The sequence below is a fragment of the Ursus maritimus genome, unplaced genomic scaffold, assembly GCF_017311325.1.
Source record: "Ursus maritimus isolate PB19 unplaced genomic scaffold, ASM1731132v1 scaffold_24, whole genome shotgun sequence".
NCBI lineage: Eukaryota > Metazoa > Chordata > Mammalia > Carnivora > Ursidae > Ursus > Ursus maritimus.
Window position 1 is genome coordinate 29,533,049 of NW_024424897.1, and position 17,145 is coordinate 29,550,193.

Genomic DNA, 17,145 nt, shown 5'->3' on the forward strand with positions numbered 1-17,145 from the left:
TTATTATTATTATTATATTATGTTAGTCACCATACAGTACATCCCTGGTTTCTGATGTAAAGTTCGATGATTCATTAGTTGTGTATAACACCCAGTGCACCATGCAATATGTGCCCTCCTTACTACCCATCACCAGCCTATCCCATTCTCCCATCCCCCTCCCCTCTGAAGCCCTCAGTTTGTTTCTCAGAGTCCATAGTCTCTCATGCTTCATTCCCCCTCTGAACACTCCCCTTTCTTTATCCCTTTCTTCCCCTACCGATCTTCCTAGTTCTTATGTTCCATAGATGAGAGAAATCGTATGATAATTGTCTTTCTCTGCTTGACTTATTTCACTTAGCATTATCTCCTCCAGTGCCGTCCATGTTGCAGTAAATGTTGAGAACTTGTTCTTTCTGATAGCTGAGTAATATTCCATTGTATATATGGACCACATCTTCTTAATCCAGTCATCTGTTGAAGGGCATCTCGGCTCCTTCCACGATTTAGCTATTGTGGACAATGCTGCTATGAACATTGGGGTGCATAAGGCCCTTCTCTTCACTACGTCTGTATCTTTGGGGTAAATACCCAGTAGTGCAATGGCTGGATCATAGGGTAGCTCAATTTTTCACTTTTTAAGGGACCTCCACACTGTTTTCCAGAGTGGCTGTACCAACTTGCATTCCCACCAACAATGTAGGAGGGATCCCCTTTCTCCACATCCTCTCCAACAATTGTTGTTTCTTGCCTTGTCTATTTTTGCCATTCTAACTGGCGTAAGGTGGTATCTCAGTGTGGTTTTGATTTGAATTTCCTTGATGGCTAATGATTTTGAACATTTTTTCATGTGTCTGTTAGCCATTTGTATGTCTTCATTGGAAAAGTGTCTGTTCATATCTTCTGCCCATTTTTTGATTTGTTTATTTGTTTCTCGTGTATTGAGTTTGAGAAGTTCTTTGTAGATCTTGGATACCAGTCCTTTATCTGTAGTGTCATTTGCAAATATATTCTCCCATTCCGTGGGCTGCCTCTTAGTTTTTCTGACTGTTTCCTTGGCTGTGCAGAAACTTTTAATCTTGATGAAGTCCCATAAATTCATTTTATCTTTTGTTTCTCTTGCCTTTGGGGATGTGTCATGAAAAAGGTTGCTTTGGCCGATGTCGTAGAGGTTGCTGCCTATGTTCTCCTCTAGAATTTTGATGGATTCCTGTCTCACATCGAGGTCTTTCATCCATTTGGAGTTTATTTTTGTGTATGGTGTGAGATAGTGGTCAAGTTTCATTCTCTTGCATGTAGCTGTCCAATTTTCCCAGCACCATTTATTGAAGAGACTGTCTTTTTCCCACCGGATGTTTTTTCCTGCTTTATCAAATATTAGTTGCCCAAAGAGCCGAGGGTCCATTTCTGGGCTCTCTATTCTGTTCCATTGGTCTATGTGTCTGTTTTTGTGCCAGTACCATGCTGTCTTTGTGATCACAGCTTTGTAGTACAGCTCGAAATCCGGCATTGTGATGCCCCCAGCTTTGTTTTTCCTTTTCAACAGTTCCTTGGAGATTCGGGGCCTTTTCTGTTTCCATACAAATTTAAGGACTGTTTGTTCCAGTTCTTTGAAAAATGTCCTTGGTATTTTGATCGGGATAGCATTGAAAGTGTAGATTGCTCTGGGTAGCATGGACATTTTAACTATGTTAATTCTTCCGATTCATGAGCATGGAATATCTTTCCATCTTTTTATGTCTTCCTCAATGTCTTTCAAGAGTGATTTATAGTTTCTAGAATATAGGTCCTTTACGTCTCTGGTTAAGTTAATTCCAAGGTAACGTATGGTTTTTGGTGCTATTGTAAATGGGATGGATTCCCTAATTTCTCTTTCTTCGGTCTCGTTATTCGTGTATAGAAATGCAACTGATTTCTGAGCATTTATTTTGTATCCTGCCACGTTACTGAATTGCTCTATAACTTCTAATAGTTTGGGAGTGGCTTCTTTTGGGTTTTCCATATAGAGTATCATGTCATCTGCAAAGAGAGACATTTTGACTTCTTCTTTGCCAATTTGAATACCTTTGATCCCTTTTTGTCGTCTGATTGCTGTTGCAAGGACTTCTAGTACTATGTTGAATAATAGTGGCGAGAGTGGGCATCCTTGTCGTGTTCCTGATCTTAAGGGAAAGGCTTCCAGCTTTTCCCCATTGAGAATAATATTTGCAGTAGGCTTTTCATAGATGGCTTTTATGAGATTGAGAAATGTACCTTCTATTCCTACACTCTGAAGGGTTTTAATCAGGAAAGGATGCTGTATTTTGTCAAATGCTTTTTCGGCATCGATTGAGAGGATCATATGGTTCCTGAGTCTTTTCTTGTTGATATGATGTATCACGCTGATTGATTTGCGAATATTGAACCACGCTTGCATCCCAGGTATGAATCCCACTTGATCGTGATGGATAATCCTTTTAATGTACTGTTGGATTCTATTAGCAAGTATCTTGTTGAGGATTTTGGCGTCCATATTCATTAGGGAAATCGGTCTGTAATTCTCCTTTTTGAGGGGGTCTTTGCCTGGTTTGGGGATCAAGGTAATATTGGCCTCATAGAATGAGTTTGGTAGCTTTCCTTCTGTTTCTATTTTTTGAAATAGCTTTAGGAGAATAGGTATTATTTCTTCTTTGAATGTTTGGTAGAATTCCCCAGGAAAACCGTCCGGGCCTGGAGTTTTGTTATTTGGAAGGTTGTTTATCACTGACTCAATTTCTTCATAATTAATTGGCCTGTTTAAGGAATCAATTTCTTCCGGTTTCAATCTTGGTAGTTTATAGGTTTCCAGGAAGGATTCCATCTCTTCCAGATTGCTTAGTTTATTGGCATATAGCTGTTGATAAAAATTTCTAATAATCCTTCCAATTTCAATGGTGTTCGTCGTGACCTCTCCTTTTTCATTCATAATTTTAATAATCTGGGTCCTTTCTCTTTTCTTTTGGATAAGTCTTGCCAGTGGTCTGTCAATTTTATTGATTCTCTCAAAGAACCAGCTTCTAGTCCTGTTGATCTGCTCTACTGTACTTCTGGTTTCTGCTTGATTGATTTCAGCTCTAATTTTGGTCAACTGCTTCCTCGTGCGTGGATTAGGCCTGTCCCTCTGTTGCTGTTCCAGCTTCTTGAGGTGAGAATATAAAAACTGCATTTTAGATTTTTCTATTCTTTTGAGTGAGGCTTGGATGGCTATGTATTTCCCCCTTAGGACTGCCTTTGCAGTATCCCATAGGTTTTGGACTGTTGTATTTTCATTCTCATTGGTCTCCATAAATTGTTTAATTTGATTTTTGATTTCCTGGTTTATCGAGTCATTCCTGAGCAGGATGGTTCTTAGTCTCCAAGTGTTTGAGTTTCTTCCAAATTTTTCCTTGTGGTTGAGTTCCAATTTCAGAGCGTTGTGGTCTGAGAATATGCAGGGGATAATTTCAATCTTTTGGTATCGGTTGAGACCTGTTTTGTGTCCCAGAACATGGTCTATTCTTGAGAATGTTCCATGGGCATTAGAATAGAATGAGTATTCTTTGGTTCTGGGGTGTAGTGTTCTATATATATCTATGAGGTCCAACTCGTCGAGTATGGCATTCAAAGCCTTTGATTCTTTGCTTAGTTTTTGCCAGGGTGTTCTGTCTATTTCTGAGAGTGGAGTGTTGAGGTCCCCTACTATTAATGTATTTTTATTTATATGTCTCTTTATTCTGGTTAAGAGTTGGCTTGTGTATCTTGCTGCTCCCCTGTTGGGGGCATATATATTTATAATTGTCATATCCACTTGTTGAATACTTCCCTGTCATATCCACTTGTTGAATACTTCCTTTAAGAATAATATAGTGCCCTTCTGTGTCTCTAACTATAGTGTGTAGTTTAAAATCCAATTTATCTGATATGAGAATTGCTACCCCAGCTTTCTTTTGAGGTCCATTTGCGTGAAAGATGGTACTCCATCCCCTTACTCTCAGTCTGAATGCATCTTTGGGTTCGAAATGAGTCTCTTGTAGACAGCAAATGGATGGGTCATTTCTTTTTATCCAATCTGCAACCCTGTGGCATTTTATGGGATGGTTCAAACCATTTACATTAAGACTGATTACTGAGAGATATGATTTTAATGTTGCCATGTTGCCAGTAAAGTCTTTGTTTGTATTGGCTGTGACTTTCTGTTCTGTATCACTCTTGGGGCCTTTTTACTTTTATAGAACCCCCCGTAATATCTCCTGTAGGGCTGGTTTCGTGGTTACAAAATTGGTTAGTGACTGGCGATTCTGAAATGTCTTTATTTCTCCATCAATTCTGAATGACAGCCTTGCTGGATAAAGGATCCTTGGCTGCATGTTTTTCTCTGAAAGAGCTTTAAATATGCTCCCCCAACCCTTTCTCTCATTCCAGGTCTGTGTAGACAGGTCTGACGTAATTCTGATGCTTTTGCCTTGGTACGTGAGAAATTTCTTTGCCCTGGCCGCTTTCAATACTGTATCCTTGCATCTAATATTTGCGAATTGCACTATGACGTGACGTGGCGTAGGTTTGTCGTGGTTGAGCTTGGGAGGGGTCCTCTCTGCCTCTTGGACACGAATGTTTGTTTCCCTTGCTAGATTAGGGAAGTTTTCAGCTACAATTTGTTCAAATATCTCTTCTAGACCTCTGTTTTTCTCCACCCCCTCGGGGATGCCGATGATTCTAACATTGGATCGTTTCATTGAGTCAGTAATCTCCCGTAACCTACATTCGTGGGCGTGGATTTTTTTAAGACCATCTTCTATTTTCATTTTTTCCTCTATTAACCCATCCTCCAATTCACTAACCCGTTCCTCTGCTTCTGCGACCCTGGCCGTCAGAGCCTCTAGTTTTGCCTGCATTTGGCTCATAGAATTTTTAATTTCTGTCAGATTCGCTCTCATTTCTGTCCTTAGGGATTCTATATTCTCAGTAACCTTTTCGTTAATAGTTTTTTCAATTCTACTCATCATTTTGACCATCGTTACTCTGAATTCCATTTCTGATAATTTGGTTACATCCATATCCATTATTTCTGTGGCAGAGGCCACAGAATCACTGTCTTTTCTTTGCTGGGGGGGGCTTCTCCTTCTTGTCATTCTGATGAAGAGAGGTTGCGGGGTTTCCAGAGCCCAAATTATTGACTGGGTCCCAGGCCGTGCCCCTTGTTTTATAGGGATCTTAGGGATGTGGGCTTCTTCTTTAAAGATTTTATTTATTTATTTATGTGGCAGCCAACCAGCGAGAGAGGGAACAGAAGCAGGGGAGTGGGAGAGGAAGAAGCAGGCTCCCCCGCCGCCGCCCAGCCGCCCGCCGCCCCCGCGCGCTCCGGAGCTCCCGGTCTCCGTCTGGTTCCACTGAGCACACCGGAGCTCCGTTTCAGTCTGGTACCGCGCGTTCCCTGGCTCACGGTCTCAGTCTGCTCTCTCACAGGTGCTGGTCCGCGAGTCCGCCCGCTCCCCCGTGCAGGTGGCTACCGCTTCCCAGCGCCTGAACTGATATCTGTGCGCGGTTTCACGGCTCCCTGCTTCGTACCTCAATACTCAGTGCTGGAGATGTTCATTTGTAGAGATCCAGATGTATCTTTCTGCATCTCAGGCTGATTCCGTGGATGTTCAGGATGGTCTGGTACCCATTCAACTCGACTCAGGGGACCGGCTGAAAAAGGGGTCCCCTACTCCTCTGCCATCTTAACTCCTTCTCCAACTTTCCTTATAACCTATTCAGATTACTTAGGTACCATTTATAGCCACTACCACCACCAATGTCTACAAGCAAATATAAGACTCATGAGAGCAGGGGCCTCACCTGCTTGTTCCTTATTGTGTCACCAAGACCACAGAGGACGTCGTCAGTGATGGTGCTGCATGAACAGCTGTTTTTCATATGCTGTGTAATCCAGCTGTCTCTCAATTTGGGAATCAATAGGTGGTTTCTGCCTGTTCTGTTTTTATAGAAGACTGGACTTTATGAGTATAAAGTCTTCGGTGTTCTGGACAATTGCCTGCCAGCTGTGCTTGCAGATGTCTATATGGACTTAGACTACAGAAAACAGTGGGACCAATATGTTAAAGGTGAGTGACACCTATTATTTTTAAAAATCATCTAGAAAGTAGAAACTATTGTTATTCTAGCCAGCAGAGCAACAGGTGTGATTTGTACTATGTTATATTTTATTTTTTACTTTTGGTGTGAAAGTCTTAAGTTCTGGGCTGAAACATGCCTTTGTGATTCCTTGCACACTCTCAGATGCCACTCTCCAGTTTGCTCCGAGGCCTCCATTGTGCTCACTGTAAGTCTGTCATCATCCCATATATCTAGAAAGTCACAAAGGCTTCTTGGAGGAGGTGGTGTCCAAGCTTCGTTTTGGAAGTTGAATCAAAGTTTTATAAACAACAAGAATGCAAAAATCACAAAACAAGAAGGCATATAGGTAAGAAGCTGAGAGGGTGAGGGGATGAGGGGGTGAGTGGTTTGAGGCCATCTGAGGCCCAGGGAACAGCATGAGTAAAGCGAGGAAGGCATGAAACAGCATGGCATGTGCAAACACTGAGCAGTTTGATTTTATTGGCTTGTTGGGGTAGCAGAATCTAGAGCTACGGTGGGAGGAAGGGCCAGATCCCCAGGGTCCCAGCCTGGCCACGAGGCTACAGTGCATAGATTTGACCCTGAAAGCGATGGGCGGCTATGAAAGAGGTGATCCTCCTGTCACTTAGAGCTGGGAGTGGCCTCTGCCACTCAGTCACAGTGGACTAGAACTGCAGAGCTAGCCCAGGGGCACGTCAACTCTGAAAGACACTTGCTAGAGTCAGGACACTTGGCTGCAAGCAACAAGAAGTTAACAAATGCCAGTGTGAGAAAAGGAAAAAGAGTTTATTGGTTCATGGCATTGAATAGTCCAGGGGTTTCTGACCTCCAGGACACTGCGTCTAATGTTTAAATGCTTTCTGCATCTGGACTCAGTTTTCGTCTGAGCTGCCCTAGTTCTCAGGCAGATTCTTCTGTCATGGCCAAGACGGCCCCCAGACGATCCAGGCTTATAGTCTCACCATATAAATAACCCCACAGGAACAGGAATGAGTCCCACAATTTGCTGTCCTGGTGTCCTGTGGATGTTTGTCATGGTTTTGGTCTTAGTGGTTTCAAATAGCCTTCCTGTCTAGGGTGAATTTTGATGCTCCTCCATTCAAGGGAGAAGCCCGATGTTGTCTGTCCCAGTCTCCTTCGCAGCCATGGTTCAGTGATGTGATATAGATGTCGCCGGTGAGACAACACGCAGCTTCAGTTTGAGAGAGAACAACACGAGCAAGCAGGCAGCCCCACAATCCGTTTTCTGGTGATGGAGGGGCTAAGGTACCTGACGTTGGGAGAGACACGGCAGAGCCTCTGATGTTTGGTACCTGGCATCAGCCATTCACGCTACCGTGTCCAGCCTAGTCACAGCAGTAGTTTGGCTTCTCTGGAACTAAGCCTAACTCTGGTCCTTCTAGATATTCTGTGACCTACCTGAGAGCCTTTACTGAACCACTTTTTGGCCCTGGCCCGATGTAGCACCCCTGAACAAATACTGGGCCATGTCTTCCTCATTTTCCCAGCCATGAAATTAATGCTGAGTCAGTCCTGCTTAAACTACATAGTAAGGAAGAGGGGAAGGATGATGCCCTGAAGGAGAACTGAGATTGCTGGTCCAGGAAGGGGAGGTGATGCTGAGCATGCAAAGGTAACACGTCCACTTCTTCCCTTCCTCTCAAGGGCTGTCTTTAGCCCCTCGTGGCACCAATGCCCTGGCAAGCTCTTTAATCCATGGTCTGCTTCTAATAGATTTTCTTTCCAAAGCTGAATTCAATCATGCATTTCCCCCATCAGGAGCTCCTCAAGGGGCTCTCGTGGTTACTTCAGCAGGTTTGGCTTGGCTCCTTCTCTAAATGGTTAGTTTGCAGCTTACTGCACAGCTGGGGTCAGAGGGTGTGCATGTCATTGAATTCCTTTGCTTTCTCCAGCCAAGAGTTGGCTGCTATTTGCACACAATACAATGAAGGAATATTAAGGAATTCTGGTCATTGTAGCTGTGGTAAAATGTAAAGAAACAGGAGAGAAGCAAGACACTCAGGGTTAGCCACAGTTCTGCCACTTCCTAGCTGTTTAGGAAGGACACTGCCCTCCCTGGAACCTTTTCCCAGCTGAACACACTAGACTGGGTGACTCAGTTCCAGGATAGCTGTAAAAGGTCAAGAAATCTAAAGAGAAAAGGTTTCAAAAGCAAAACTATTGGGAATCTAGTGACATCTGGTGGTTGCCCTGATTTTAAAACCTGAACATTTATTTTTGGATGCCTGATTTTGTTTTATTGTGTTCTATTTGAGAATCTTTCTTGTGCTATACAATGGACACGTTTTATTGAGTTATTTTTTTTATCGTGTTTTTATGTCTAATAGACTCTGCCCTTGGGCAACAAGCTTTCAACATTAATGAATCTGTCTGATTTTTTCTGGAATTCTGTGCCTTATGAGTTAGTGGTTTATCATATCCTCAGAGGTCATCATACCTAGGCTTCTTGTTAAATGGAGCCCAGAAGCTCCAGATATATTAACTTCTTTTGTTTTCCTTAGACCTCTATGAAAAGGAATGCAATGGAGAAACAGTGGTCTACTGGCAAGTGAAGTACCCGTTTCCCATGTCCAACAGAGATGTATCCTTCCTACTTGGCTTTCTAAGTGTTTCTTGTGCCCCTTGGCCATCGCCCAATGGTGGCATGCCCAGCAGGTGTGGACAGCATTGTCCTTGATTCTTAAGAAGCATATGCTAAAACTGTTGCTTCTTGTGTGACTTTTGAGACCTTAGTGTGTGATGTCTGGGCCTGACCGTGTGGAGCCTCTGTGATTGTGGTCACTGAAGGGCAGCTTAGACTTTTCTAAGAAGTTTCCTAAGGCTTGAAATTGTAGGGCCTCAGAATTGGGGACCTGGAAAGAACTTTTTATAAAGAGTGTTTAATACATTCCCTCATTCTAGAGGTGGAAGTGGGCACCCAGAGAGGTAAAGTGACGAGGCAAACATATAGATGATTATTGGCAAAGTGGGAACTGGAGCTCAGGCCCCTACTTTCCAGCTCTCCCCGTATCCCCTCTTGTTTTACTGAACCCACAGCGATCCCTCCCGGACTGTTGGCTGTGGATACTGGATGTATGTTTCTTCCCCTCATTTATCATTAAAACAGCTGAATGGAATGTGGGGAGTTTTAACTGACACTCCAAGGTTCTAAGAAGCCCTCTTAGGACTAGCCTATGAAGGGGCATGGAAATGTGAAGGACAGGCAGGGTGGGGACAGGATGACTGGTAGGTGAGATTCCCACTCCTTCACTGTCCTCTTCAATCACAGCAGCTGAGTATGTTACACGCTGAATTTCCATAGGAGATCCTGTCAACAAAGAGTCTTGTGGATTCAAAAAAGAAGTTTGGAAACCACCAAATTGATGATCACTGAGATTTTTTCTAGCTTTAGTTTTGTATAAGTCTGTATTTCCTAAATAATTATTCTCTAGAAAGAGGAGGAGCATGTGGCCGTGTTTTATGTATATTGTTTGTATGTGATTTTGTGTCTAAGTGTATGTGTTTCCTTGGCCCCAACTAGATTATAAACTCTGTAAGGGTTTATTTCTTGCTCACATACTGCTAGATAGTTTGTACAACATATGGTATATATTTCAACAAATTATGGATTACTTAATCCCTTAGATTTTATGTGGTTTTCCCTGATGCTGCAAACAAGTGTGCAAAGTAAGTACCGTCATCCTCATTTCACAGTCAAGGAAACTGAGGCAGAGAGGAGTCCAGAACTTTGCTCTTGTTCACACAACTAGTGGGTTGCAGAGGCAGGTTTGGGACCCAGGTCCAGTTATTTCCAGAGATGGTGACCTTGACCAGGGCATGATCCCATCTCTCTGACCTCACTGTGACACTGCTGGTAGGTCTTAGGGATAGACACTTGGGGCTACTTCAAATTCTATATATACTACACAATCTGATAATGAGTCTCTTAATCTCTCTATATGCAGGTCTCTCCACTAGTGGTTAAATGTTTGAGAACAGAAAATAGTGCACTGGAAAAGAACATTCATTTGGAGCCAAAGATCCCAGATTGAATGTGACCTCATTCTCTGATTTGTTGTGTGACTTTGGAAAAGTCCCTTCATTTCTCTGGGCCTCAGTGAACTGGTGGTTCTCTGGTCATAGGCCATATGGTAGGCGGGACCTTCCAACCTTTCAAAGACCTCTGCCAAATATTAATCAATATATCAGGTTGATGTTTTCTCAATGAAGTGTCAGGTGATATCTGTCCCATGAGCTGAGGAATTTTTGGGAGAGAGTAGGACAATTTTTGCTGTGAGGAAAAAATAAAAATTCTTGGTGTCAGAAAGTCAGAGCCAAAGCAACATCATTTCTCCCCCAAAACATTTACGAACTTTACTTGTCAGTCCACAGAGTCAGGGCAGTAGCGCATTCTGCAGGGTGCCTGAGTGAGGGCTGGGACCCCTGCTGGTGCTGCAGAGACTCCCTAGTGGCATGGGGCTGTGCTTGTTGCTCTTACAGTGAGTGTAACTGTGTTACACTTAGAGTGATTTTTTACAATTTATTTTTATTTTTTTATCGTTAGGCTTTGAATTCCTTCTAGTGCGAAACCTAAAAATCTGTTGAGGCCTATCCAGCTATGAAAGCCGAACTAGGTTTTAGAGCCAGATCTGGGTTTGCACTCGGGTTCCAAGTGAGCCATGGGATCTTTGGCAGGTTTCTTTACTTCTCTGAGCCTCAATATTGTCATCTGTAGGATGAGGATACTTACACCAAACTCACAGGGACCTTGTCAGGATCAAAACTGGCTATGTGTAAGGCTCATGGTAAAGGGTCAGTAAATGGTAACTCTCTTTGTTTCTTACGGGTGAATCATCTCCCCTATTATAGTACCATAGACATAGTGAGTGCTCTGTGAGTGTTTATAGAGACGAAATGGCTTTGTTATTCTGGGTGGTTAACCAGTGTTAACCCAGAGAGGACATCTGCCTACCAAATATTCAGGTACGAGTGTTTCTTCCTCTGACGTGTAAGTAACATTGCTTGACCATCTTCTGTGCATAGAGGTCACTGAGTAGAGCTTTGGGGGAGGGCAGGACAAAGTGGAATGACCCCAGTGTTTCTGGAGTACTTATTCTGCCCCAGTGTTTCTCCAATGCCCCCACCAAGCGTGCCTGCTGGGGAATCTAACCCCCTTTTCCTGTGGAGGGAAACTTAGCTTCAGAAAGGCTGAGTGACTAATGCAGGCTCACACTGCTGATGAATGATCAGTCCGTCATATCTCATAGTGCCTTCTTAGAGGAGGAGTGGTTTCCCCATGTAACTGAAAGCATCAAGTAAGTAATGGATGCTGTCAAATGAGAATATCGAGTTGTATGAGGCACAATCTTTCAGTGCAGGTAGGGAGACAGGGCAGGGAAGTGAAGGACCACTGTAAGGGAGCCAGTGCCAGGTGGGAGAAATAGAATCATCTCACTTTGCTTCTGGCTTCTGGGGTTTCCTTCCACCCATCTGAAATGCTGGCGTCGATATCATGCCTTGACTAGCAGTATAGTATGTCTACGTCCGACAACGGCGAGACCTGGACGTGGATGGGCGGAAGATCCTCGTGGTCCTGGCCCAGAGCACCTCCGTGCCACAGATTCCTGAGAGGTCTGGTGTGGTCCGCGTGAATCAGTATAAGCAGAGCCTGGCGATTGAGAGTGATGGCAAGAAGGGGAGCAGAGGTAAAGCCGGGGAGCATGTTGGCAAAGAGCCACCATACTTAGGCCATGCTGCTTGTTAGGCATGAAAAATGCATGATGCTTATTCCCTGAGGTCAGAGAATGGGCACAGGTGTAAAATAAACAAGGGATCAAACCCTGGGGAGATCAGTTCACCCCCAGAAACCTGGCTTGAGCGCATGGTGGCAGTTTACATCTGGCTGAAGCCATTCTTTATTGACTCTGGCATTGTCCAGAGGAAATCAGACCAGAAGATGTGGAAATTCACTTCAGGCTAGTCCTGGGGATACATACATCGGGCCTGGGGGCGCAGGGGCAAGAGGGCTGGCATGACTGTCTCTGAGGACGCAGCTCCTGCTTAGCACACTCAGGACCTGCCTGCTTGAGTTCCAGCCCGCACGGAGAAAAGCTGTGGGGGGCGGGGAGGCAGCCAGCCACTTGCTATATGGGAATCAGCGTGGCCTGTGTGTGAGGCCAGGTCTGAACCATAATTCTGAAGCTTTTCAGATCTGTCACCTTGGATATGCCACGTAACTGCTCCATGTTGTCATTTATAAGTGGGGGTTTAAGTTTACCAACTCCTTTGGATTGTTAAGATAAGTAATGAGAGAGGTAATTAAGTGAGAGACTATGTCCAAGCAAAATGTGCCTGTACATATGTATTACAAATGTGTGCGTGCGTGCATATACACACACATGCACACACATTTATATTTATATTTGTATTTGTATTTATATTTATTCTGAGAGGCGAGGCAGAGGAGAGAAGTCCTCCTGAATCACGTGTTCCCTCCCTCCTTACTTTCGGAGCCTGAAGATAAAGGGGGAAGCTTTGCAGGGTTTGTTGTTGTCTAACATCTTTTTTCTCCTCCTGAATTGTCCTTTCTTTCCCTTCTAGTTTTCATGTATTACTTCGATAACCCGGGTGGCCAAATTCCGTCCTGGCTCATTAACTGGGTCGCCAAGGTGAGATCTTGGGAGCCAGGAGGGAGAAGTGTGTTTGACAAATGTTGACTTACCCATGGGGCTGTCAGGCTGAAGAGACACTGTATCTCAGGCCTAATGAAGCTCTTTTATGAAGCAGCTTGGATGAGTGACTACAGTTAGGACTGAGGTTGCCAAAACCCAGGACGTGGAGGCTGGGACAGAAGAGAAGAATCCTTAGCTAGAGTGTCAGACCCTACCTGCTAGAAAGACCCTGTCAGGATCACTCTCTGCATCCTCCAGATAATAGCCTGCTCCTTGTAGGAAAAATGGTGCCTTTGGACCCTGTGTCCGCTTATGGAGGAGTCTGACAGGCCAATCTGGCTTGAGACACAACCAGATGTGTCCAAGCCTGGAAGCCTCCAGTTTTGTTTCTCTGTAGGGAGAGGAGACTGCAGTGGTGGCCAGATCACTAGAGACCCCTGAGAACTGGCTTTATGAGAACCATTCAGTGCTTTGTAGGAGTCCTACTTACTGGTGACAGGGCTCAGCACATTCCATGGGAGAATGCAAAGTGCATAGGCTTTGAGTCAAACACATGTGATTTTGAGTCCTGGTCTTGCTTCTGTCTGTATAACCTAGGGAAGACGTTGATATCTTCCCTTTTGAAAATGGGGACAGGTATTACCACCCCATAGAGTCATGGTAAGGAAGGAAGTATCTGGGGGAATGTCTTGCACAATGCTCAGCACTAACTAAGTAATAACATAGTCTACGCTTTGCCCCACACCCTGTTTCCTGATTCTGTAAAAGAAGTCCTCCCTGTGATTCCTGGGTTAGAATCCCATAGTCCAACCCAATCCCATTTCCTCTGCTTTTTCTTTTCAAAAAATAGTGTCTCAGAATCATCTTAGCTTTTTACTAGCAAAAGCCAAGATACACAACAGTGTCCCCTGCTATCTAGTCTCACCTGTGCCTTGGGTCTTCTGTTATGATCTGTGGCCATGTTCTGTAGAAACTGGACAGGGGCCCCGTTGTCATATTTCTTATTCTCAGAGTCATCTTTGTTTACCTTTGCCATATCGTAAGGAATCAGGAGTAATGACCATGAGGACACAGAAGTGATGGTCTCCTTTGTTTTGCAGAATGGCGTTCCTAACTTCTTAAAGGACATGGCAAAAGCTTGTCAGAACTACCCAAGGAGATCCTAAGAAAGGGAATCGTGTGTGCATGGAATGATGATTTGGAAGTGCCACAGCCCACCGACGCTCAGCTTTCCTTTCACTTTTCTGTCTTCAGAGGCCTGCACACTGTCCCACACGTTGTCCCTGAGTGTGTTTGCCTGACGCCTGGCTTCCTTTCCCACTCCCCACCCCAGGACTGGCTGCCTTCTTCCTCTATTGACTATGGGTCAGATTAGGGAAACTTTTGCTTGTTTATTTTTAAAAAGGGAAGTCCTCAGTAGAGAACACAGTCATTCCATTGTGCCATTTTAGGGGGATGGGTGGGTGGAGGAACCACAACAATGCAAGAGCAACGGATCCCAGAGAGCTGGCTCCTGCCCAGAATGTGGCTTCTCACAACCCAGGAGGGGCTGCTGGGAGCCCCATCCCCTTCAGAGTGGACTCTGTGCACCAAGACTGGAGGACACGGGCTGATGTCCATTTGCCTCATGCTTTGGTGTACTGATTTGGCTGGGGTTTGAGGTGATAATCCAGTAAGTCTCTCTGCCATTCCTACTTGTGGAGGATCATGAGCTGTTTTGATTCAAACCATTCTGAGAAACATTGCAGGCCTGACTAAGCTCTTAATGTGATAACCACATTTTCTCATCATCCATGTCTGGGTTTCTGTTTCCCACATGCCCCTGGGGGGAGGCTGCTCATACCTCACTAACTCTGCATTTTATTGGAAACTGAGGCATCATGATGGCTCTGGCAGTTAGCAAAAGTCAAGATGCTCTGCACACAGCCCTGTGATAAAGTGTCTTTCTGGGCAATAAAATGAGTTTCCCTTCTAGAATGTTTAGCGATATTGAACGGACAATAGTTCACAGTCAGGGAAATATTAATTAGTGGATCGACTGACTGTACATCTTTTTCTAAGGAATTCTACCTAAGTTGCCGTGACTTAATTTAAATTGCTTGCTTGCTTCCTTCTTCCTTGTTCCTTTTGTGAGACAGAATCAGGTCTCATTTGTTTGCAGGGCACATCCAACCTAACTAATGAACTTGAACATAAAAAAGAATTTTAGGTGCACTTGCGTGCAAGGCCAGGTGTAGAGGGCTTCACATCCGGATTGATACAGGTGCTCAACTGACATTAGAATCTGGCTACGTTCGTCTTCAGGTTATCTTTGATGTTGGACTGTGTCTGGTGGCAGGACTGCTGCTGACAGCAAAAGGGAGGCCTACATCTTCCCATGCTCAACGCTGAGCCAAAAAAAAGACAGCATTTCTTTCCAGTAGATGCCACACCATCCTATGACTTTCTCTCAACCATGTGCCTGTCCCTTCCCCAGTCATTGTGGTCATATGGACAGACTTATGCACATAACTGACTACCTCATACATTTACCAGTAAAATATTATTAGCAGTAATGTAGCTGGCATTTAATTTTACATAAATGAAATCTGAATCTTCTCTTGTAATAGAGGATCAGATTGAAATTTTAATATAGAGTCACTGAAACACAAGCACTTACAATTATAGTTTTGAACAGAGAATCAACATGAATTAGTGTCCTGCACCCCATATCTTTAAACAGTGAGAATTTGAGAATTTACTAAGAACTCCAAGAACACTACGAATATGGAGTGTCTAAGTAAAGTAGTTACCAAAACAGTCAGAAAGTTTGCAATAATTAATAGAGTTTTGACCTTTTGGCATTACATGTGCTAATCTGAAGAAGACCGTTACCACAGCATTGAAATATGAGGTTATGTGGGAAACTGAGAACCCGTGAGCCAATAAGTAAATGCCAGAGGTGCGGAAAATGTAGAACTGGTGCGTCAGAGGTTGTACCTGACTCCTCAGGGTATGCCTCTCCACAAGGGCTGGGTGTAGCATTTGGAATTTGAAAGTTGTAAGCGTTGTTCACTTATTTTTTCCACGTCTGTCTCTCCAAATGAGAATAAGATCTGTGGGTAGAAAGAGTTATTATTTCCCTTTGATTACTGCCCCCTAGGGAAGTATATAGTAGGCACTGAAATGAGTGACTAAATAATTTAGGGAAGATGGACCAAATGACACACACCCAGAAGGGCAAACCTATCCAGATATGGAGGCTTAATTTGATTACATTAAACAACAATCACTATTATTTAATAATTTAATTGAGGCCCAATTATTTCCCCAAGTCTTCATTTTGGGGGGAGGGGGTCTACATCCTCAGGTTCTCATTGGTCCTTTATTTGTTAAGTGGTGGCTTTGCTGGTGCAGTTATGGGTTATTTTTTAATGTTATAGAAATGGCACAGTCTGGACTGAGTCCAGGTGAAATTAGTCAGGACTTCAGGATTTTTAAAAAAATTTAGTAGTATTTATTTACTCTTTTGAGAGAGAGTGCATGTGAGAGAGGTGAGGGGCAGAGGGAGAAGGAGAGAGAGAATCTTAAGCAAGCTCCACGCCCACTCAGGAGCCTGATGTGGGGCTCCATCTTATGACCCTGAGATCATGACCTGAGCCAAAATCAACAGTCAGTAGAAATCAACAGTGAGCAACTGAGCCACCCAGGTGCCCCCAGATTTCAGGACTTTAATGAAAAGAGTAGTACTACTGCTGGAGCTAAATTTTTTCCACAAGGAACTTATTCACCCTGTATAACAACGAAAAGTTATTGACCACACTGGTATTGAGGGGCTCCAGCAAAGGGGTCTGTTCCCTTGGAAATGTTCCTATTTGACAGTGAGAGTCCTGGCCTGATTCCCTGGCTGAAATTCCTCACCCAGGTTCCCCATCTACAATGTTGTCCTTCACACCTGCTTCCCAGCTGCATCTGGGAGAGACAAAGCAGAAAGAATCCATTCAGTTCTCGTGTTTCTTGTAGCAACACCCAGTCAGCTCAGAGAATCATCCTTAAAAGTGCTGAGACATGCATTCACCTCACAGATATATCATGAGTCTGGTGTCCACCTGGCAAGGTGACTTGGTGTCTACCTTCAAGGAGATTATGGTCTAGTGAAGAAACAGTGAGCAGGCTGTTGATAGACTGGTGAGCTTTCACAAAGGGAAGTAAAGGGTGCCAGATGTTGTAAAACTGGGGGCACTAACCAAGTTTGAGGGGTCAGGGAAGAACATGTTGTAGTTGGCTGCATGAAGGTTGGAGAAGAAAACTGTTCTGCATGGAAGGAACCATTGGCACAAAGCTCCTCCAGCCGGAGAGCCATACACATGTGAGGAACTACCAAAGCCAATATGGCTGAAGC

At 44.0% G+C, this 17,145-nt stretch overlaps 2 protein-coding genes across 4 annotated transcripts in view; both read left to right on the forward strand.

The window, feature by feature from the left end:
* LOC103681307 (phosphatidylcholine transfer protein) overlaps window positions 1-14,723 on the forward strand; it is a 27,515-nt gene extending 12,792 nt beyond the window's left edge. Inside the window, exons 2-6 of the mRNA XM_008710842.2 lie at window positions 5,963-6,080; window positions 8,616-8,695; window positions 11,627-11,798; window positions 12,694-12,761; window positions 13,865-14,723. Coding sequence (XP_008709064.2) covers window positions 5,963-6,080; window positions 8,616-8,695; window positions 11,627-11,798; window positions 12,694-12,761; window positions 13,865-13,930 — 504 coding nt within the window. The 3' untranslated portion in view covers window positions 13,931-14,723. The remainder of the gene's footprint in view (window positions 1-5,962; window positions 6,081-8,615; window positions 8,696-11,626; window positions 11,799-12,693; window positions 12,762-13,864) is intronic.
* Window positions 1-17,145, forward strand: part of LOC103681306 (phosphatidylcholine transfer protein-like) — a 93,083-nt gene that overhangs the window by 12,513 nt on the left and 63,425 nt on the right. For 2 of the 3 annotated variants that reach the window (XM_040640866.1, XM_040640867.1), the window contains exons 1-2: window positions 5,961-6,080; window positions 6,256-6,439. The exons of the other annotated variant lie outside the window; for it this stretch is intronic. The gene's annotated coding sequence lies outside the window, so the exon portion shown is untranslated. Of the gene's footprint in view, window positions 1-5,960; window positions 6,081-6,255; window positions 6,440-17,145 lie in introns of those variants that run through there. 3 annotated transcript variants of the gene reach the window in all.